A 23,913-nucleotide genomic window follows, 5' to 3' on the forward strand; every position below is an offset into this window, starting at 1 on the left:
CATTCACTCTGAAATAGAAATGAATGAAACATGCTGTGCAAATAGACAAAGCTTATTTGTAAGCCAACCTTCAAACAGAATTAAAGATAAAATGAAAAGGCAAATGCATTCATAATAGTGAGTAGGAAGTCTTTTAAAGTTCCAGGGAATTATTTAAAAGATTTGCAAAATAAACCACTAAACACATTAGGCAGCTGCAAATAATCTATTAAATTCTTACTCTTGCCAGGGGGGGTGGTCATTCCGATTGCACTGGCTAAAGGCTTTCATTGACAAAAACTGATAAACCAGGTAAGTTATTGTCAAATACCGCTTATGTTGGTGTGTGTGTTGTATAGGTTTTTGTTTGCTTGAGCACGTCTCCTATGAGGAACAGCTGAGAGAGTTGGGACTGTTCAGCCTGGAGAAGAGAAGGCTCAGGGGGATCTCATCAATGTACATAAATACCTGAAGGGAGGGTGTAAGGTGAATGGAGCCAGGCTCTGCTCAGTGGTGCCCAGTGACAGGACCAGAGGCAACGGGCACAACTGAAACACAGGAGGTTCCCTCTGAACATCAGGAAACACTTTTTCCACTGTCAGGGTAACCAAGCACTGGCACAGGTTGCCCAGAGAGGTTGTGGAGTCTGTCCTTGGAGATACTCCCTGGACACAGCCCTGGGCAACTGGCTCTGGGTGGCCCTGCTTGAACAGGGGGGCTGGACAAGGTGACCTCCAGAGGTCCCTTCCAACCTCTACCATTCTGTGAAATAAAGATTGTATTTGATACCTGAAGCAGAAGCAAGGTCTAACTGAATTATGCATTCTACAGCTATACAGTACAAATACACAACCAGCCTGAAGATATAGTAACAAAGCAGAAGATATTAACTGAATGACTAAGTTATTAAGTGACATTAAACAGTTTAAATACTGTGAGACCTTATTTAACTCTGACACACATGAATATAGCTTGCCCTGTATCCTTTACAGCTTCCATTGCTGCTGTAACCGGTGGATCTAGGCAACAGTAAGAAATAAAATTGAATTTTTCTTATGTTTCAATGCACTTTCAGTAACCAACCATATCTGGCATATTAACAGCAATCCCCTCAATGTGTAGAGGTAACCTGAACGGTTCTCAGAGTCCACAGAAACAATGACCCCAGAGAGGCTAGACAACCACCTCCTGCCCAGGGAGCAATTTTGAAACAAGTGAATCCACAAATGAATCATGAGGTATACTGAACACACAAGTAAGGTTAAGTCTTGTTGCTGTAGAAGCTATTCAGAATATTTGAGCACTTTACATTATGGCAGCAACATAACATACTGTACAGGTATTAAATACCTATTGAGAAAAGTTTTAATCAAGACAGATACAACATTATAAAAGGAACCAAACAGCAGCAAAAAATAAACCTTAATTTTATAGAACTTGATCTTAAAGTTCTAATAATTCAACATGATCTTATGTACTAACTTCAAAAAAATACTTCCTGAAATAAGATTACAGTCAAAATATACACTGTGAAAAACAAAGCCAAACACCCACACATACACACACACCCCCCTCCACACACACACACACCCCCACCCCAAAAAAAAAAGTCTGCCAGCCCAGGATAAAAGGTCATCTTTAGAAGCATATTAATCAAAAGCCTTTCAAGCTAACATCTTTTTTCCACATCTAACACAGAAATCACTCAAATGCCTTTGGAAGAGTTGCCAGTCATGATCCTCCCTTCACAAAGCTCATTAGATCTATTAGCAGTCAGGTATCAGAATCTGATCTAAAAGTGTCAGAAAGTAGGAGACATTCCTCCCCTGAAACTCAAACCAGTAAAGCCAACTAAAGAAGGGTGTGAATTAAGAATGAAGACTCAGCAGAGCATCTTCATTCTTAGAGTCATTAAAATAGAGGAAGACACAAATACACAGTATCACTTATTACAACATAAGCATAATCAAGCTAAACATACTTCTACAAGTAGAGAAACTTTTCCCCTTCCCTCAAAAGTAATTACCTCCTAGCCATTGGATGAAAAACATTTAGTACATTCATATCCCCCTTCATGTAACACATCACTAAGAATAACAAAAGCCCTTGTGTATGAAAATAAAGTATGCTGTAAGACAACATCTTTCTGGCCTAGTAAAGAGTAACTTCAGTAGACAGATTTTGGTTCATAACTTGCTGCAATTCATTTTCAACTACACAAGAGAACAGAGGTTAAAGTAGTCAGAATTGAGAGAGAGAAAATGGTTTCATCACACACATCATTGCTTCAATATATTTCAACTCTGTTGTAGTACACAAAAAAAATGCATCCTACAACTAAGTTGCATTCATCTTTAAAATCAGAATTAATTTTCTTGATGTGCATATGAAGGATTCCTGTAAGCCTAGAAATAAGTACTGTTGCAGTGACAATGCATATCAAGAAATAATCCACTTTTACAAATCAGGATTCCACAAATGCATTCATTGCAGAATGATACACCCTAATAAGCATGCCAAAGTGCTGCTCTTGAAAGGTGTCCTAGTTTCAGCAGGGATAGAGTTAATTTTCTTCTTAGAAGAAGAAAGTAGAAGGTAGTGCTGTGGCTTGGATTTGGTATGAGAATAATATTCCTAACACACTGATGTTTTTAGTTGTTGTCAAGCAGTCAGGGACTTTTCAGCTTCTCACACTGCCCTGCCAACCAGAAGGTGGGGAGCGCCCAAGAAGCTGGGAGGGGGCACAGCCAAGACAGCTGACCCAGACTGGTCAAAGGGATATCCTATACCATCTGTTCATCACTTATAGAATCCCAGAATGGTAGGTAGGGGTTAGAAGGGACCTCTAGAGATCATCTAAGTCCAACACACCTGTAAAGCAGCATCACCCAGAGCAGGTTGCACAGGATCATGTCCAGGCAGGTTTTGAATATCTCCAGAGAAGGAGACTGCACAACCTCTCTGGGCAGCCTGTTCCAGTGCTCGGTCACCCTCAGAGTAAAGAAGTTCTCATGTTCAGATGGAACTTCCTGTGTTCCACTTTGTGCCTGTTGCCCCTTGTCCTGTCACTGCGCACTATTGAGAAGAGTCCCCATCCTCTTGACACCCGTGCTTTAGACATTTATAAGCATTGATGAGATCCCCTCTCAGTCTTCTCTTCCCCAGGCTAAACAGACCCAGCTCTCTCAGCCTTTCCTCATACAAGAGATGCTCAAGTCCCCTAATCATCCTCACAGCCCTTCGCTGGACTCTCTCCAGCAGTTCCCCGTCTTTCTTGAACTGGGGAGCCCAGAACTGGACACAGCACTCCAGGCGTGGCCTCACCAGGGCAGAGCAGAAGAGGATAACTTCCCTTGATCTGCTGGCCACACTCTTCTTAATGCACCCCAGAATACCATTGGCCGCCTTGGCCACAAGGGCACATTGCTGGCTCATGGAGAGCTGCTTGTCCACCAGGACTCCCAGGTCCTTCTCTGTAGTGCTGCTTCCCAGCAGGTCAACCCCTAGCCTGCACTGCCGTGTGGGGTTGTTCTTCCCTAGATGCAGGACCCCACGTTTGCCTGTACTGAATTTCACTTGGTTCCTCTCTGCCCAATTCTCTAGCCTTTCCAGATCACTTGGTTTTATTACTATTAATAGGACAGAAAAGGAAGATAACAACAGTAAACTGTCTTTATCTCAACCCATGCATTTTACTTTTTTGGGGGTTCATTTTCTATTCTCTTCCCCATCCCACTGAGGGGGGGTGGTGGGTGGTAGTGGTGGTATGTGTGAAAGCAAACAGCTGTGTAGTTTTAGCTGCTGACCAGGTTAAATCACAACAAAAGGCATCTCATGAGAAATATTAAGACTTATGATAGTCCAGATAGACAAAAAATCACTCTAACATATTCTTTAATCACATGCACAGCATTAAACCATTCCAGAAGTCATACAACCCACAGTTCATCCACTGAGATTCTCAAGTTGCCAGACATTACTATTCAAATCAAGCAATTTTGTGTTTGTATTTTACCTGAAACAGTTGAACATGTTAAAGCTTTCAACTTAAGCCGCTTCAAGAAAGTATGTAGCTTTAAGAAAACACAAGTTAAAAATAAGAGCTTACTCCAAGTGAAAAACAAACACAAATAGGTCAAGACTGTCATGTCAGAGGAAGTTGCCTAATCAGGAGATCAAGAAAAAAAACACATTAAGATTATGGAGTTTAGGCAAAAGGCTCAGAAGAAAAGCATTTTGTCACAATTCACGCAAATTTGCAAAACACCGCCCTGCATCTTTAAATAAATGCATATAGGTTATACACATGTATATCCACAAGACCTGGGAATATGCACCCTGACTTTTTGTCGTTTGTTTTGGGTTTTTTGGGTTTAGATATAAGCCTGAGCTTGAAAAGAGTACTCTAGCCATATACAGTAGTTGCTCAAGATAAAGATTTGGAAGTTGCAATAGAGTAGAAGAGAGTTCTGCAGCACAGGCAATCATAAACAGGACACTGATGACAACATAAGTCATCATATGCTTTTAGCAAAGGTCTATCAAGTTTTCTACAGTAAAGGAGTAATACAGCCTTCCTACTTTCACACTAGGAAGTGTCTAAGCAGATGGTTCAGATGACTCAATTTCTTTTTTTCTAGCTCACACGTGAGGACTAGTAATGTCTGACAAATACTGCCCAAGGTTTAACATGTGCACTATTTGTCCCTCCCATGGATTTCATACAAACTAGTACTGCAGATGATTTTGATTTTTTTTTATAGAAAAGAGTTTACTTGGGATTAAATACAAGTAACATTCTGAAGCATTCTGCCTCAGAACAGTAGGTAGCCACCCATCGGTACTACAGGCTCACACGCTGCGCTCTTCTGAGGGGCAAATTGGTGACCTGTTCCCCTAGACAAGTTCATTCCCCAAGCTTTGTCTCCAGTTTCCATCAGACAAAGCACCTTAAGCCACCACAGGCAGTGGTGGCAGGCACTTGGCCACTGTGGTAGGCTACAACATACTAGGCACTGCAGGACAGTAAGAAACCCATATTAACAGCTCTGCTCCACTCCTTGAAGGATACAATCTCTGCGGTAAGCAGCTTCTTGACACCGAGCTTCCAAAGCTGCCTTTTTTCAACCACCACTTAAGCATCTGTGCTTTCCAAACTGCAAACCAGTCACCTGAATTGCCAGGTAGGAAGCCAATGCACGTGGGAACAGCACGGGAATCATGCCAAATGCTTCTCAGAAAATGTAAGCTCCATTGAATCATGATAAAGGAATTTCACAATCTGCTTACAAATACCAAAGCCATGCACAGCAATTGGAAGGGAACACTGCTGCCATTAAGAGTTTACATTTTAAAAGGTGACAATCCCATAATAGGCTGTGTGTAGGGCTATGGATCCACCTGCACAGAGTTCTTCACAGGTCAGACATGCGTACCCTTACAGAGGATGACATGTGTTGTTCTTTGTTTTACCTTTTCATTCGCAAACTTACAGCCATCTACAAACATGTGATCAACCATTTCCATATACATTGTTTGCCCATTTATTTCAGACAATACATTGTTGGGTTTCTTTTAATTCCACCAAGAATGTTAATCTAGCTTCAAAGGTAAAGAGAAACAGTGCTGGCAGCTTTGTTCTCCCCTTAGTCATGCCAAACAGTAGTTGCTAAAAGGGCACAAAAGCTGTATAAAAACAGATTCAACTAGGAACTCCAAAGAAGTCCGTATCTTATTCCAAAATTGAATCCTTTTGTCCCACCGTGTTTATGGCTTCTATTGCAAGAAGGGGATTTTGGCAGAGGGTAAGTTTTTTTGTGTCAAGAAACAAGGTGTCAGGATAGTATTGTCAAGGCTGCATTCAAAAGAAAAATATTCCAGATTAAAGTTTGCATTTGTAACCTTAATTCTTATCATTCTGAGATTATTTTATGCACAAATTCTATAGGTTTCTTGGGGAAAATACACTGCAATGCACCACCTATGAAAGTAGGAACTCTATCATATACATATGTACAAGAGACCAAAATACAGTGAAGATTAAATCCTGCAAACTGCTATTTTTCATATCAGACTTTGCAGAGGAATAGTATTCATTTAGCTGATTTTTTTTTTTAAACAGTAGCTTCCCAAGGGACTTTTGTGGCAGAGGGGGGAAGAGGAAGTGCATTTATCTTTTTCTTTTAATTAAAAACTGATCCCATTATGAACAACCACAACATCAAGTCACCATACATCTAGGTTTAAGCTTCTAATCATTAACAGGGAGCAAGAAGATACATAACCTCAACTACAGGAGTTAAGACTCCTACTTGCTGCTAACATCACCTAAAGTACAAGAAGCAGCGATGACTCTGAAAGAATGACTGTGCAACCCAGTTGCACACTTGCTTTCTCTCACTCTTTTCTCACACATTCCCTTCTTCACCCAGGTAAGAAAAGGAAGAAGTAAAGAGTCACTGGGACCATGGGCCAATCTCAAAGTATTCCACATGTAAAGAGACCTGACTCAGCACTCCCACCCCCCATCACAACAGCTGCCCTGCAGGTTTGCAAGCAAGGAAAGGAAAATGGCAATTTCAGAAGAGCGTATCTTTAATCAACAGGCCAAAAGGCTCATCCGAGTCTCAGGACTTTCTCCTTGCCAAATTTCAAAGACCCGCTGCAGACAATACAGATGAGAGCTTCTCAGAAAGGGTCTACATTAATTTTATGTCAAGGGAAATATTAAGCAAGCTAAACTAAATACAGAAGTCACTAGTAAATTCTTCTAAAACACGAAGGAACAAATTGTTCTTGCAGCTCTGCATAGCATCTGCAAAAGATATTAGCAATTTTTTTTTCCCCAATGTGGCAACAGATTTTTAAATGCCCCTTTAGATTTATGTCAATACTGAATATTAGGGAATTATTCCTTGAAGGAAGCAAACTGCTTATGTGTAAATATATTTGCATGCATAAACTACAAGTAACAACTTATGCACAGAATTTTACAACTTGATGTACAGATCATTTTACTAAAGCACTGCAAGAGTTCCAAGTTAGATAGCTCAAATTTCTCAATTAAAATTAGAATGCAAAGTAAGACTCTAAGGCACTACATTCACTTGCACAAATCCGTGTTTTGTTATTCTAGCTAATAACTAGTGTTATCAACATTGTCTTAAAAGTTTTTCAAGAGATTTTGTATTAAAATATCAACCTTTAATAAATTGATCTTAGGGGTTAGGAAATCTTTGACAGACTCACTTATATCAAGTGCCACGGGCCGCTTTTCTGTCAGCCATCAACAGCAACCGCAATAGATACACATGAAGAGGGGACTGAAAGCACCAACTTTTTTTACTGGATTATAATAAACAACATGCCAGATATTCACCCACTGATTGCTTTTGGGAAATTTTGTTTTGGAAACAACAGATCATTTACTTGTGTTCTCCCCCATTCTGAGAGAACAAAATTAAGTTTCTACAGAAGAAAAAAATAAAGACTAGTAATTTTCAATACTCTAACTGTATCCACAAATTCTTCACAAGGACTGTCTATAGCTGTGTGCTATTCCACGAATCATTAGACAGTCATGAACAAAAAGACATGCTTTTGTTCAAATCACGCACAGTGGGATTACATGTGAACTGACCCTCCATGTGCTAATTGAAGACAAAGCTTTGCTTTCAGCTCATTACTGCTCTTACAGACACACTGGCAAGTTTAGAAAGTTTAGTGTATTTCTCAATTTCTGAATCTAGGTAGTTTGATAGATGCACACCAGGAAATAAGCTCAGGTTTCACAAGTTTTATCGCTACTGTTACCTCAAAATAACAAAATTGTTTACATGCAAAGAAAGGGATAGGGAGAAAGAAAACAGAACAAAAACACATCTTTAGCAACTTCACAACAGTTTTGTAACATTTGTTACAAGTTTTAATAAAGAAAGAAACAGCAGGCAAGTTTTCCTCCTAAATATATTAATCAGGGTGTCTTGAAAAAAAAAAGCAGCCCTCAGTGATAAAAAGACAGATCATTTCACCAATTCTCAGTAGGGGTTGATATTCTCGAGCCACTGACATGAAGGGAAGCATGTTTATGTCTTAACTGAAACTTTAAATAGTGCATTTCAGAAAGCAAAGCAGAACTACCTTGGTTTTATTGTGCTGGTTTTGGCTGGGATAGAGTTAACTGTCTTCATAGTAACTAGTACGGGGCCACGTTTTGGATTCATGCTGAAAACAGTGTTGATAACACAGGGATGTTTTAGTTACTGCTGAGCAGTGCTTACACAGAGCCAAGGCCTTTTCTGCTTCTCACACCACCCCACCAGCGAGGAGGCTGGGGGTGCACAAGGGGTTGGGAGGGGACACAGCCGGGACAGCTGACCCCAACTGACCAAAGGGATATCCCATACCTTATGGCATCATGCTCAGCATAAGGGGCTGGGGAAAGAAGGGGCAATGTTTGGAATGATGGCATTTGCCTTCTCAAGTACCTGTTACGCGTGACGGAGCCCTGCTTTCCTGGAGATGGCTGAACACCTGCCTGCCCATGGGAAGTGGTGAAGGAATTCCTTGTCTTGCTCTGCTTGCACATGCAGCTTTTTGCTTTACCTTTTAAACTGTCTTTATCTCAACCCATGGGTTCTCTCACTTTTACTCTTCTGATTCTCTCCCCATCGCACCAGGCAGGGGTGAGCAAGTGGCTCTGTGGGGCTTGGTTGCCAGTTAGGGTTAAACCACAACATTTATTATATTTTATGAGAAAGAACACACTGGGTTTCTGAAACATAATTAAAGCTATTTTGAGACTGGAGCACCAACCCAAACTTGAACATGTTTCTAGTCACCACATTATTTCAGGAATTCACTGTTCCAAGAATCTGAGTGAAAAAATGAGAAATAGGGAGAGGGGATCTACAGAAATGTTTGTGCTTCCTTCATTTCTGCTTAATCCTGCCAAAAAATGTGTTCCAGATTGTCATGTCACCAATATTGTAATTTACATCACCAAATAACCACCAGATTACTAGGAAATGTGCCCAGTTTAGAGTAATAACTATCAAATTTCAAACTTTGGCAGCAAAATATACAGCAAAATAGCATGAGCAAGCACTTCTGTTTCATTTATTTATTTATTATTAAAAACAGGAACTGCCAACTAAAGCCAGTTATCCTGCTGGTCCAATCTAGTGGGAACGCAGTTTGTTCTAAATTAACCCAGGAATCTTCCCTCTTTAAAAAGGGCTCTGTACATGAAGCAGAACAGTGATAAAATAAAGCTGCTAAACTGCATGAAAATAACATGTAAGAGATTACCCCAGATTTGGTAAATCCTGGCAAATGCCAAGTATTTAGAATTCCTTTCAACTTTAACATCACCACCACTCAGCAACCAGCAGGATGCATTCAGCATCACACAGAACCTGCACTTGTTTTTATTTAAGGGCTTTTAAAAAAGCACTGCAACTGAGAAGTATAAAAATTTGAGATTTCATTCCCAAATAATCTCCTTGATGCAAGTGGTATTCTCTAACACTAAATAACCAACTAAAGGTGTATACTAAAATTAGACCTCAAGCCAAAAGGGACACAGTCAAGGAAGCGATGTGGAAACAAGAGCTATTCCACAAATGCTAAGAACAAGAGAGCTATCATTTTATAGAATCACATTACTCATGTGTGATTTTACCCTGAATCAAATAGGTGCAAATTACTTTCAAAACCAGCAACAAATTTATCTTACTGCCTGTAAAACAAGATGTTTTTTCAGCCATATGGTTCGTTTACTCCATAACAAAGTTGGTACCTGCAACAGCTTTTTACTGGAAATTTCAATGTTATATGTGCTTGTGCTATTGTCTATCGGTTTCACTGAGAATAAGGACATGGTCTGCAGCCACTACACATACAGCACCCATTTAGGACTTTGCTCAAACATTCTGTGTGTAACTTCCTCCTAGCACTGCTTAAGTTTATAAGCAGCTGCATGACAGTTTTTGAAAAATAATAAAATCAGTAAAAAGGCCATATATCATTTTCTGTGATATACAAAAACCCCACTGAAGTAAAACGGTTGTGAACAGTAATTTTTATAAATTCAGACATAAAGTGAAAACAGCACCCTCTTGACTCTCTTTGGTCCTTTCGGAGAATGCAGCTCCATGATACACGACCTCCAGCAGAGAAGCCAGTTTTTAAACAGCTTTCTGTTCCCATCCTGAAAGTGCAGTTCAGTACCTTCTCAGGGCTGCTGATACAGCTGTTCACCAGCTGTGCCATGAATCACCAAAATGATCACTTAAAAACAGATACTTTTAACCTGGATCATTTCAGTGACCCAATTTTACAGAGCAGCCTCATAAACAGTACAGGCACAAGTGAAAACGCCAAAAGGTTCTTATATCCTTGGTAAAGCTCTTACAAACAGGCACCTTCCTTTTTCCCAAAAGAAAACACAGGCTGCAATTACACACTCAAAAATGCAAGAGATCCACATGCACAGAAAGCACACGGAAGTCCCTTATCTTTAGGTATCTTTTAGATCTGCCTTAACCTTGTAATCTTGATTCCTCAAAATACCTTGGAATGACTATATGTCACCTAGTGCATCATTCACAGCCAAGCAAATAGAAATAACTTACCAAACGTCTAGCAAATTCTTTATTTTCTGAAAGAAATCCATATCCTGGGTGTACCTTGAAAAAAAAAATTCAAGCTGATTGAGTTCTGAAGCCAGACACCAAATTTGCTAGCAACTTTTCAGGCACAGGGGAAGGCAAAATAGACCGCTAAGCATTTAAATTGGTTGAATACCTTAAGAAACCATCTTAACACACTGATTTATCTGTCCTAAATCAAGCTGTAAAGACTCACTAGTTGAACTGCCATTCTGAAATAAACATTTCTTACTCACTAAGGAGAAAGGTGCTCTTTGCACTCCCTTGGGCGTTTTGCCTTTTGCTCTTTTGAATTTCATTTTGCTACTTACCTCACTGCGGACTTCCACATACATGCTCATTCACACCTTTCTTAGTAACCACTACAATGTATTCACCCCAAATTTTTTCTTGCACTGATCACAACAGCAGTCTTAAGGTCCACAGTTATAAGCCTCCTACCTCTAGCGACCCTTGCTGGAGAACAGAGTTTATCACCTCATTAGTATCCTTATGTGCCTGGTTTGCTACTCACACCCCAATATACACCTAGGAGTATATCGAGAGGAGCATAGGAAAGTTTCCATTTTACTTTTTGCAATTCACATAATATTCTTGATCCAATATACTCTGATAGACAAAGTATAAGCCATTTTATTTCCTCTCTTTTAAAGAGCCTGAACAACTGGGGTCCATATTCACAAACTCAGAGGGAAATAAATAGATTTTTCTTTATAGGAAAGTTTTTGACCCCCAAAAGCACTATACCAAAACATCTTTGAAAGAAGCTACAATGCTGATCCAAACCATTCCAAAGTAGTGTTGCCCATATACACCTATCAAATGTTATTTTAATAAATGCTGTGTACAGTAGCTCTGAATAATACATTTATTTCACTGACAGAACAAAGAACATTAGGCATGTGAACATGACTACACAGTTTTTCCAACAGATTCCTGTTAAGCTTTGAATCTCTAGCCAATTTGACAGGAGAAGAGCAGAATAGCCCATATTTACACATATAAGCTACCATGCATTTTGTAAACATTCTGAAACAAAAATAATTATAGGATGGACCATTTACCTTACCTTCCTGCAAGTAACATGTATAATTTAAAAAGTGATTCAAACTAAGTTTCAGCAAAAGCCTTTTTGAACACACTTTGTAAAACGTTCAAAAAAGCCATTATGGCATATAAAGGGTTAGTGCTCAAAACTAATTGGGATTTTTTTTTCCTGCAGCAAATTTGGAAATGAACTGAAGCTGCTCCCTGGTGTGAAAGCTGAATCCAGCAGCCACCTGCAGGATCAACGACCAGTGCTGCCAGATGCCACAAAGCCTTTGATTTCCAGTAGCGATTTCGGACACATTTAACTCATGTGACATGAACTAACTGGAATAGCATATTCAATCACTTCCCCCCCCACACCTTTAAAAAAATACAAACTCTGGCTTTTCTGCTTTCTATATATGAAACAGCTGCAGCAGATAGACTCATTCAGACTCACAGCTTGGGCCCTGGTTTTCTTAATGACTTCCATGATGGCATCCATGTTGAGGTAGCTTTTGCTGGTGGGAGCTGGGCCAACACAGACAGCTTCATCCGCCATTTTCACATGAACCTGAAGAGGCAATATTCTGCATTAACAGATGCTCCCAGCAAAAATAATTACCATCATCCTGAAATATGCACACAAATCTGATTGTTTCAAAGATAATTTACATACCATAACCACTAAAATACACACCAAGATTACCAACACTGACATACAAGAACTTGCACAATAACATTAAATCTCATTTCATTTAACTCTGAGCTTAAGTCACTGTCAAGATGTTTTAATATATTATTTTGAATTTGATTAAATAAAATCACGACAAATATAATTTCAGCTTCCTATACTGATCATCTATATGTAAACACAGACTAAAAACTACTTTGTTACATGTAACCAGGGTAGTCTAATATCTTAATACTTAATAACAAACATTCATGACCAGTTCTAAGCAGGCTCCCCAGGAAGTTAGGGATAATTAGAGTGAATTGAATGAAGGGATGCAGTGAGTGTCCCTGCACAGCATCAGATCAGCACCATGCACAAATTAAAGCCTATGACTAAAGAGTTCAATATCACTACACATGAACCAGAAAATCTTGAGAATTATTTAAGCAGGCTCATGTTTGATTCCTAATCCATTGTATCCTCATCTATATGCATTTGCCAAACATTTTTTGGTCAAACCTGAACTACACAAAAGGTACAAACGTTTCCAACGTTTTACCAGGAATAATAAAATAGCTAGGTTTGAAGTTAGAAGTTAGGTTTGAAGTTTAAGTTGTCTACTTACAACTTATATGCATACTTACCTTGAAGTTTAAAAAGTTTAATTAGATTGGTCTTCAACATGTTTTCAGAGTTCAGAATACTTTTCCTTTAAAGTAATTACACACAGGCCGGAGAAATAAAACAATGAGTTTTTCCTCATTCTGCTCTCCTTTTGTAAGCTCCTTTTCAGTATGTATTAAAGAAAGCATGCCATAGCTTATACTGTGTAAGAGTATTAGCTACATGTCAGTAAGACTTGTTTACACTGACACTTTGACATTTCCAATGCTTACCAGTCTTAAGTTATTTTTATGAAATATTTGCTATCATTTTCAGCATTTGAAACTGAGAATACCTTGCTTTAAAAGGATGTGATTTTAGAAAATGAGTAGTCACATATGTGAAGTTTAAAATATTTTTAGTTTACCAACAAAGAATTTTGTCCTTTGTGAAAAGGAATTTTATTTGCAAGTAGCATGTCAAGTATGACAAACTAAGTTTATAAGTACTGTAGCCCGCATATACTATTGGATTATTCAGAAGAAGTAAGGCCAGAAAAAATCATCTAGAAACACTGACAAGCAGTAGTCAAACAATATTGTGAATATTATACTAAGAAATAAATATTCAAGTAAACCAAACATGTATAGCAACCACAGGAATCACTTATACATTTTACTGTTTTCTTTGTTTTTATTGACATTTTTCTGAACTTTGCAAAAGTTAATCCTACCACCAGGAAGGAACATTAACTTGCCAAGTTCCCTTCTGGAGCATCTCTTAACTTCTGAATCTGCCATATACTTCGAGTATCTGAGAGTTCACAAAACCTCCGGGAATCGCCACATATTTCACATTTGAATTATTGCTTCTCTAAAGTCACAATGGTTTTATTTTCCCACTATAGCATTAGCCTCATATTAAAAACAAAGTAAACAAAAAAAAACCTAAGGACAGACAATCATCAGGATTTTAATGTGTTTTAGTAAGTACATCTCAGCAACTTAAGTCAGTAATCTATTTTGATCAAATGCTATCAAGATTAGCCTGTCATCCTTCCTAGAGCACTAAGTACAAAAAACAGCATAGCCCACAGATACCCTTATTTGCATGATCAATTTATATACTTAAAGCTGCTGTTTTGAATTCCAAAGTGGTTCATACATCTAAACAAAGTTATTCAAGCTTAAGCATAGTTAAGCACGTGCATTTTACAAAACCAACGGCTTCCTTACACAAAAGGACTAACTTAAGATAGTTAGCTATTTTTAGGTATCAAGAGAAAAACCCCACACCCACACACTTCTCACACTGAGACACACTAACAGTCCTACCAGTACCAAAAGTAGCCACAGAAGATACTGCAAAAATCAGTTTTACACATATAAACAGTCTTGTATGCTTCTCACCCATGGTTTTGTCCCTTCACCTTATGAAATGTTTCATTGGTACTTCAACTCTTTGGAGTTGACTCTTCCTTTCCCGTATTCCCTTATAATCTGGCAAATTCATTTCTCCTTATGTACCTTACTACAAGGTCCTCCCCACTAGTTCAAAACCTCCAGATTTTCAGGTTCCAGTGACAGCTCTTCAATCTCTGGACCTCTCTCATATCTACTTTTTCATAAATACGATTAAACTAGACCACATAGAAGAAACAGATCCTCTATTTCCAGACTATTAGTAATTCGTGATGATAATTCCTCTTCTAAGCATTCTTTCACAGTGCACTAGCTCATGAACAATACTCCAAATAACACAAATACACTACATAATTTAGGGTATAATAAATAGAAATGTAATTACACTTGTAAGAATTTACTAGTAATTATGGTTAAAGTCATCACTCGAATCTACACAACAGCAGAATCTTTCAGCTTACTACCAAGTAGCACATAACAATGCACATCATAATTCAGTAAATTTTTCTCTGCAGAAGCTGACTTATAGTAATACAGTATTTCTAGACATTTCAATGAATCCAGCAACTCCCCTTCTTCAAGCATTACCAATTTCAAATATTTACTTTCAAATTTAAGGTTGCTTAGTGCTTGACATAAATCACACAATCCTAAGTAGTCAAAACTTGTCCTTAACTTACTACAGCTAACACTTCAGAAGATTAACTTCTCCCTTTTCTGTTTTAGTTTACAAAAACAATGTCAACAAAACAAAGAAGCAAGTCCCAGGAGGTTCTTGGAAAAAAATGCAATTCCTTCATAAATACTAGAATTCACCTTGCAATCTCAAGCATGAATGGATAACAACAAAGGCTGGGAAAGCAGACAAACCTTAAAGCACTAAATGGTTTATACTGCAAGTTTTAATTGTATTGGGCTACCTGTGCCTCAAAAAGATACATTTCAAGCAGCTACAATGAACTGTTATGTTAGAGAACACAAACAACTGAAAATTATTAAAAGACACATATTTGTGCAAAAGCAATTTAATGTCTGTTGTATATTTGAAGTCCATTTCATAAGGGCTAATTATATTGCAGCAACAACGGAAATAAGACAAGAGATTTACAAAAAGCTACCGAATCATCATTTTACAGAACCTCCACCCAATTCAAAAACTACATACTAAATTTAGGCATCCAAATCCCCGTAACAGGTTTGTTACACCTTTGGAAATCCAAACTCGAATCAGTTGCAAACACCCAACCAGCCTATCACAGCCTCTCCTCAGCTCTGCATCTATGACAAATAAGCTACTAATATTACTCTGGATTTAACAAGGAATCCTAGCAGAAGAACATTAGAATGAATACTCTTAAATAGTGTAACTACTTTTGGATTAAGGTGCAAAGACTACTAGACACAAATTGAAGTACAACAATGAGTTTATGACACAATTCTTCATGACCACATACAGATGCAAGAACTAGCTCAAGTCCAACAAGCTTATTAATTCAGAAGCAAACTGCACAAAAAGAGTCACCTGTTTCCAAAGCCAGTTTAGGTCCAGAAGCCACCTTCATGGCAAGACACCTAAAGCAGTAAATCCTGCCAGATCTTTATACAGGAACAGCTTTGCGTTTCTTCACCACCTTCCCTGCAAATAGGCACGTGAAGCGAGGAGTCCATCAGGGCTGATTAACCAGCCATTTTTGGCCTGGACTGGCTCCAAGCACCATTCCAGGCTGCAGCAGCTCCGAGCAGAGTATGCAGTAAGCGATAGTAACAGTATAGCGATTGGTTTTGAAGATCCTTCTTCTACATCATGTTTCAGTATTTCAGAAGGATTTACAAAGCAGGTTTGGTGCCAGGGATTGGCATCATATCCCAGAAAAGAAACGTGTCAGTAACTCAAAATTCTGGATATAAGCACCACAAAAATACTAAATCGGGTTATCTCCTGCAAAGTGAATATTGAGAAGAACTGCACTGAATCAGAGCTAGTAAGTACCCAAATTACCTAGATTATGTTAGCTCTCCTTTACCCTAGAGGGTGGCACACGTACTCATTTGACAGCAGCATGCTCTATTGCCCAGCCATACTCTGAATTTACTGAATTATCCCCTTGATCAAACCTGTATCTCAAATAATAATCATTTCCAGAGATGAAAATTAATAGCTTACTACCTAAAATATACATAGCACTCCTAGAGATGTTCTGTTTAACACAGCAGAATCAAGGTAACTTTCTCCAGGAGTCATTCAGCTGCTGCAGATTGCTAGTTGAAATCTGTATTATAAACAACTCGCATTTACATATGCATGCCCCTCAACAGTTAAACACAGAAGAGTTTTCTTGGTATGGCAATAGAATGCATAAAAAAATGATTTTAAGGTGAAGAACTAACAGTGTTTTATAGATTGCATGTGCACTGAAAATAAAAGACAATAAGATAATTTACAGATCCCTAGCATTATAATTATTCAGCAACTCCAAAGTTTATTACCTTCTTGCAGATCTGATTCATGACAGAAGTGCTTTTCTCCCATTTTTTATGGTGATTCTCATCTATTAATTCCAAAAAATAAAGGCTGACTTTGTCATCAGAACCAGAGGAACAAAAAACCAAATAGATCTACATGTGTTTCCTAACAGAGAGCTTAATATCATCCACACAGTTTCCACAGATTATTATATATACTTCAGCAGTTTCTGATGTTTATTATGTGACAGATGCCATTTACTTCAGCGTAAATGCCTAATTAACACATACACACATACACTCTCACACCCCCCACTCCATCTCTGAGGAGGTAAATGTCAGGATTCCCCAGCGTCCCAGTTTTTCAGAGTAGGTCACCCTACGCATCCCCAGGTCTCAACATGAGTTGATATTCATGCAGCAGAGACAGTTATACTACTGAGTTGCAAGACGCATTTTTCCCCCTGTTGTTCTGTACTGTTTCAGAATTTACATATATAGGAAAACTGTTATATCTGCATATACAGTGTTTCAAGCCTAAGAAGCAATTAAGAAAACCTCAGTGAAGAGAACACTTCTGTTTGGTACACTAGATAAAATCCAGCATTGTTTAGACAAAGAAATCTAATCAAACAAGTCATTCTCCTTTTATAGCTCAAATCAATATTACACATTGGAACAACATCCGTTGGTGTAAGTGGATTCACTTAATTGGCCCAAACTGCATAATACCACTCAGCAAGACAAATCACAATTAGCTCAACCCATAAAATAGGGCTAATGAGTAAATCCTTTGTAAGGTAGCTAAAAAAACCAACCACCTCAAATCTTGCCAGCACCACTGTCAAAAGAGACAGACAAAACAGAACAAAAAGCTTGTGGCATTGAAGTGTCTTGAATTTAAAAAAATCAAATGGATGCAAAAAAGGTTCAAATTTACTGCTGTGCCAAAACCACATATTTCGTCTGACCTGTCTTCAGCAGTTTCACATTAAAATACACACACCAATAATACAATAAACCTGTGCACATAGCATGTGCAGTATTCATACAACCTTTAAAGTGCTATCTGCAAAAGAAATACTGCCACACAATTACAGCATTTAACCCTAAAATGAAATAATGTAAACATTTCTAAACCACATGAAAATCAGAACTGTGAAAGCCATAAATAGCATAACTATCCCTATTTTCCACATTTATTTTTACTCAACATTTCAAAAACCTAAAAAAATTTTATGCAAATAAAGAGGTCAACTACAGAGTCAGCATAAGCAGATTTCTCTGTAAGCCTATTTTAACACATTTTTTCAATTTGATGGCCCACAAACAGTTATGTGAGTAGTAAGGTAAAACAATTCTTCAACGGCCTTCAAACATTCGGTTTTGTGAAAGGTATTTACTTACCCCTCCCCAAAGCTGGAATGACTCTCAAAACAGCCCATCCATTAGCATCTGCAGGATTAGATCCTGGGTTTGCAGACACTAGCCAAGAAAAATAGTCAGCACCCATTCCTCTACTCCTCCATCCTATCCTGCCCTTCGGTTTGCCAATTTGAAGACAGCAATAGCCTAACTAGTGGACTCAAAATCCACGGATTTCAACTAAAATTAAAGCGGAAGGATCCAGATTGAACTGAAAAGTCTTTAAAAGAAGAGAGACGCCAATCAGGCAAGGGAGACTGTATTTCTAGCCAAGCCTACAAGAATGCACTTTTCAACACATACAAAGATTTTTCTCTGTTTGCATTCTTGCTCATAAACATGAATTTATTTTTGTAACCTTAAAAAGTCATCTCAAAATTCTCTCCCATGAATGAAGCACTGGAACTTTGTTGGCTGCTAAATACACACACTATTTTACTTTAAAAGACCTCATCAACAGGAGAGGACTCCCCATCACATCTAGAGGCCTGATCACTACTGTGAAAACCACACCACGCTAAGGCTGTTGTGCAGCGATACTCTGAAACTGAGAGTTCTGTTTGCTGGGACATGGGAGGAAAAGCCTCGAGAGTCCTGAAGACATCACAGACAAGAATTCAGAGGAAACCCTTCCAGAGTGGCTTTTGCTCCTAAAGCCTTTTCCTATATGCTTATTCTTTGGCAGATAACTTCCCAGCAAAGCACTTTCCATCAGAATTTTATTGCAAGTGCTTACTGTGTTTCATCCTCCAAAATAGTGAAGACCAGGAACTAGTAACTTAGTGATTCATATAAACTTGAGACCACAGAACTGAAGTTTAGCCAGATTGAGTAGCTAATTGTTGGGAAGACCACATAATTAGGCTGAATAAGGCAGGGTGGTGGAGGTTTTGGTCAGACATTGAGAATTGAAGGTATGGTGTTTGTCTCTATAGTATGTTCTTCTGGACATTTTCTATGAAAGCTTGTCTCTCCAGGCTTCTATTCAGAACAATTCGATCATGCTTAAAACAAGACTTCTTCAGCCTACCATGTCTATCTGCAGATAACCAACAAGTACAAATAAAAGGTTGTTTAACTTCTTTTCAACTTGAAGCAGTTTAAGACAAAAAAGCTAGTCTGTCACAGTTAATAGCCAATAAAAGTAATTTGTTTCCTATTGAAAATTTAGCAGAATTATATGGTTGGTTTTTATCACAGCCTTCCACATGTTTTAGTCAACACCAACCAGGAACAATCAATCTTTCTTCGACAGAATAACTGAAAAAGTAGAAGTGGGAAAAGGTAGATCAATAGCCATCTTGTTTTCTCATCTACCTTTGGATGAGCTGCAGGATTGGCAGAGGAATCAGGAAGGAAAAAACACAATGTCCCATTCTTCAACTCCAACTCATTGCATCAATAGCAAAATACTTCTCACAATCTTGAGGGAAAAGCATTCCCCTTGTCACTCCCTTTGATGGGGTGCAGCAGCTACCAAGTTTCTTCACCCAAGTGAAGATTAGAGGCAGCCACTCAAGACAACATTTGCTGATTTAGAGAGTGCTGTGAAGAAACAGTCTGCAAGCTAGCAACTGCACTCATACCTCTACAGACTATTTTTACTTTGGAATACGTTATCTGGAGCAAGTCTCCAGGAGGAACAGGAGAATTTTACTTCAGAGCATACACTAACAACTTGGGACAATACTTAATAAATCTGTTTACCAAAGCAAGAGTCTCCATCTGTTGCAACAGTTGAGCAATTCATCACATTTAAAGCAGTCCACTATGCTCTGTGTGGAAGCTAGAGTTTCATCTTTGCAGTGTATGCGATTTGAGCTTTAAGTGTTTTTAAAAAATAATTAAGTTTTTGGTGATGTTAACAAAATAGCAGTGCTCTACAGTGGTATTAGTAGCCTCTTTGCATTTCAAACAAATCTGCACCCACATGTCAGTCTTTCCCTCATGGAATCTCAGCTTTCTAAGCACATTAGCAAAGCAATAGGACAGATCTTCCTCATGCTGTTTCTTTTTCCTGCCTCTCCCAAAAACAAGCTCACCATGGAATGCATTTGATGCACATTGCTTTGCTTTGTTTTCTAAATTGGCAAGACATGGGAGATGGGAAAATTAGTAGTTAGGTAGGTCAGTCTAGAAAATAGCATCAGGTGGTAGCAAGGGTAGCCAATGCATACAGAATTTCATACAGTAGAAGTTTAGCTCTTAATTGAGCTAGATATTCCAGAAGACATATGGGATTCACAAAAAGTAGCTTAAACTCAGCCACGTTACAAAGCAACACATAGTATGCATTGGTAGCATGCTCCTATCTAGCATTTTCAGCTTAATTCAGATGGAGTTCCTCTTTCAGATGAGGTTCCTGTCTAATCTCCAAATCTGCCTGCCCACACCTGGCTGGACTACAGAAATTCCTTCCAGCATCCAAAGACAGTAACAGAGTCAGGGGCCCCCAAAACCAGTTCCAGGTTTGAGAGAACAGCCCACACCAACAAGGTGAATTCACAGCTATCTGACATTTCAGCTATGCAACAGTATTTAAAGGAAAGGTGAGAGGGGAAGTATAGACATCAGCTCAAGACAACATATTCTGGAGCAGAAGCTGAAGAACTAACAAAAAAAAATCAGAAATGCAAGATAAAGACCCAAGAATAAATTAAGTTTTTCTCAGTGTGGATTAACTCCTGGATCAAAATGAACCATATATTGAGACGTGAATGAAGTTTCACAGTAAGCCTCACTTTATGCAAATACAAGTTGCCACTCAAAGAATGATCCCACCCCTAACTCTCCACCACATTCAGCTCTAGCAATTACAGTGCTGCTGAGGCAGATCAATCAGCTGAATGGACCCAGTGGAAAAGTAATCTAAGGGGAGGGGAAATTAACCTTCTGTCAGATCAGCAAGTTAAGCTATCTCCCCGCCACGTGATCATTGTATCCAATACAGTGAATGAGAGAGGACATGAGAGCACAAACAGTCCTTTCAGAAGTATTTTAGACTCAGAAGTTTAGGCATAATATGAAGCTAGATCTAAAAAGTGTCAAATAATTCATTAAAAAAATTCCCAAAATAGGTTGTGGGTGAGTGCATAATACCTTAAGGATGAGAAACTTTCAGTGCACGTTTTTAGAAAATACAGAAAGTTTTCTTTATGTCTATGCAATATATATGTATCATAAAAATATATATGTACATATGTGTATGTATATATATGTACATACTCATACCCCTTAACCACTTTTGGTTACCCAGTGAGTGGGGTTTTTCCACTAAGGTTAAGTACTAAAGCAGTACCAATAATAAACCACAAAAATTCAGTCATGAAACCTCAAAATCATCATGCCCAGCATAAGATGATAAAAACATATTTTGAGAGGAATGGAATCTTTAATACTTACAAATGCCTTATTAAATATTCACTTTATTACATAACATTCACAAATTTTTGCCTTCAAAATTCCACTAACATGAACATTCAGATTTCTTAAAACTTATGCTTTGTTAGTTCTTCAACAAAATGTTTAGTTCTACAAGAAAATTACTTTTCTGACAGTGTATTAAATTTATTCATTAAATTACAGGACAACTTTGAAGAAGATAGTCCTCTATATAAAAGCCTACATTTTCTACCCTCAAAAGTCTTATTTTGAAAGACAAGTCAGCTTTGAGATTCCAAGAGGCAGATGTCAGAATGAAACCAAAAATCAAAACTGTAATGGAGAAAAAGCACCAAGCATATTTGCTGCGGGACCTCACAGAACACAGTAAGCCAGAAAACCCATGAAATCTACTTGTTAAGTAACTTTTCAAATAGACTTTCTCTTGTAAAAGTAGTATGATTTTTAGCAAGAAACCATCCCTGCCCATGCCAGAAGTGTAATCACTTCCATGCCATCTGTTTGACAGCCACTTGGTCCTGTTACAGACCTACTCAGAAAGTACAGAGCAGCATTTGTTACAAAACACAGTCAACCCACCACAAATGGCTAGCCCTAACTTACATTGTAAAAAAGGGTTATAACAGAGTCTGTCAGTATTTGCAACCCTATATTCAAAGAAAGTTTAAGCAAATTTTGCATAGTACTAGATAAGAGTGATCACAGAATACCCCAAAGTCAAGTACATAAAGAATTACATGGGGAAAAAACTGTATGCCATAAAGGAGGATCAAACTAGATAATAGCCAGAGCCAAAGACCTCCAAAGGAAAAAAATAGAACACAGATCAGTAGGAACTGTTACAGGATGAACAGTTCCAGAGTTGACTACTAGCCATGGCACAAGACTATATCTTAAACAGGGCAGAAGACGGCAGAAAAAAGTATTTATTTCTCAGTTTCATCTTATGGCATAATGCTTTTAAAAGTGTATTAACACTGTTCATGAGATTACTGTACTAATCTCCATTCCATCCTTAAATATAATTTATATTCTGCAATGCTAAACATACATTAGCCATACATTGAGGTGCATATTTGGTATTACACAGTACATCCATACACTTGAAAGGGGTTGTATAGACAACCAGGTGGCTCACAAAAGTCTGTAAGGACAGTGCACAATCTAACAAATAGGCAGGAATGGATGAGTAAGCTTGTACTGTCTAAATAAGATTTTCACACAGCTAATACCAGCACTGGACAATCTAACAGTTGGATGCTGATGCCAGACTTCATGTGGTCCCATCCTCCTCCAGATCTGACAGAAATATTTTCAATGAGTTTTTTGGTTTTTTTTTTCCTTACAGCCAAAAGTATCTCTTCCCTTAAAGACTTCTGCCACAGAGTACATGTCAAATTGTAAAGATTTTGTTTTAGCATGGCCCCAGGAAAATCCTTAATTTGCTTTTTAGGTTATTGAGTATTTTCCCTGATAACATTTCTACCTCTCAGCTAATTGCCTATGATACACACTTCTCCATCTGAAGGTAATTCAAGGATAGCAAGCAGAATCTTAGTCTCTACTGTATTCCATTAATCTTACAACAATATTATTTCAGCATATCAAGCAGATTTAGTCCAAAAACAGTGCACTGTATTGAGGAAACAGGTCTTGATATATAAAAGAGCATCCTTCACAGGTCACTCTGAAGTTCCACCCACCAAGGGTTTAAGCACAGTTCCTGATCCAATAAACAAGACTAGAGAAAAAGTGTCAAGTCTTCTCCCACACCTATTTCACATCCTTCTATAACAAGCTATCACTTCTAGGAATTCCTTTTTGGAGGGAAGAATTTAAGAAGCACGAAGTAAAGCACTCCTGATCTTCAGCTTTGAAGTCTAAAAATTAAATACTAGAAAATATGGGAAGTATCACTATCACACTAGTACAATTACAATATCGTAAATACTTATGGCCTATAAATTCTAAGATATATATATCTTAAATATAATCCATTTGATCAATGTTGAAGCTATTTAGTATAGTAAAAAGATAATTACATTCTATACAGGCAATACCTGCACAACACTGAAGGAAAGAAACAACCTATTTCTGTAAGGTGACAATTGTTTCTATTTTCAAGAGGTACAAACTTTAGCATTCTTCACCTAACAAATATTCACAAGTCTAAAACTAGCTCAACCTCATGCATAGTGTTATAAGATATTGGAGTAAGCTTTATATAAATAGATTCTTGTTTTTT

General features: G+C 38.1%; 1 protein-coding gene across 2 annotated transcripts in view; it reads right to left on the bottom strand.

Moving 5' to 3' along the window:
- PCCA (propionyl-CoA carboxylase subunit alpha) overlaps nt 1-23,913 on the bottom strand; it is a 302,667-nt gene that overhangs the window by 244,846 nt on the left and 33,908 nt on the right. For both annotated transcript variants that reach the window (XR_012833141.1, XM_075740848.1), the window contains exons 5-6: nt 12,139-12,252; nt 10,614-10,667 (exon numbers count right to left, since the gene is read on the bottom strand). Coding sequence is in view for 1 of the 2 variants with exons in the window: in XM_075740848.1 (XP_075596963.1) it covers nt 10,614-10,667; nt 12,139-12,252 (168 nt within the window). In the remaining variant the exon portion in view is untranslated. The remainder of the gene's footprint in view (nt 1-10,613; nt 10,668-12,138; nt 12,253-23,913) is intronic.

This window comes from Balearica regulorum, chromosome 1 (assembly GCF_011004875.1).
Source record: "Balearica regulorum gibbericeps isolate bBalReg1 chromosome 1, bBalReg1.pri, whole genome shotgun sequence".
Taxonomy (NCBI): domain Eukaryota; kingdom Metazoa; phylum Chordata; class Aves; order Gruiformes; family Gruidae; genus Balearica; species Balearica regulorum.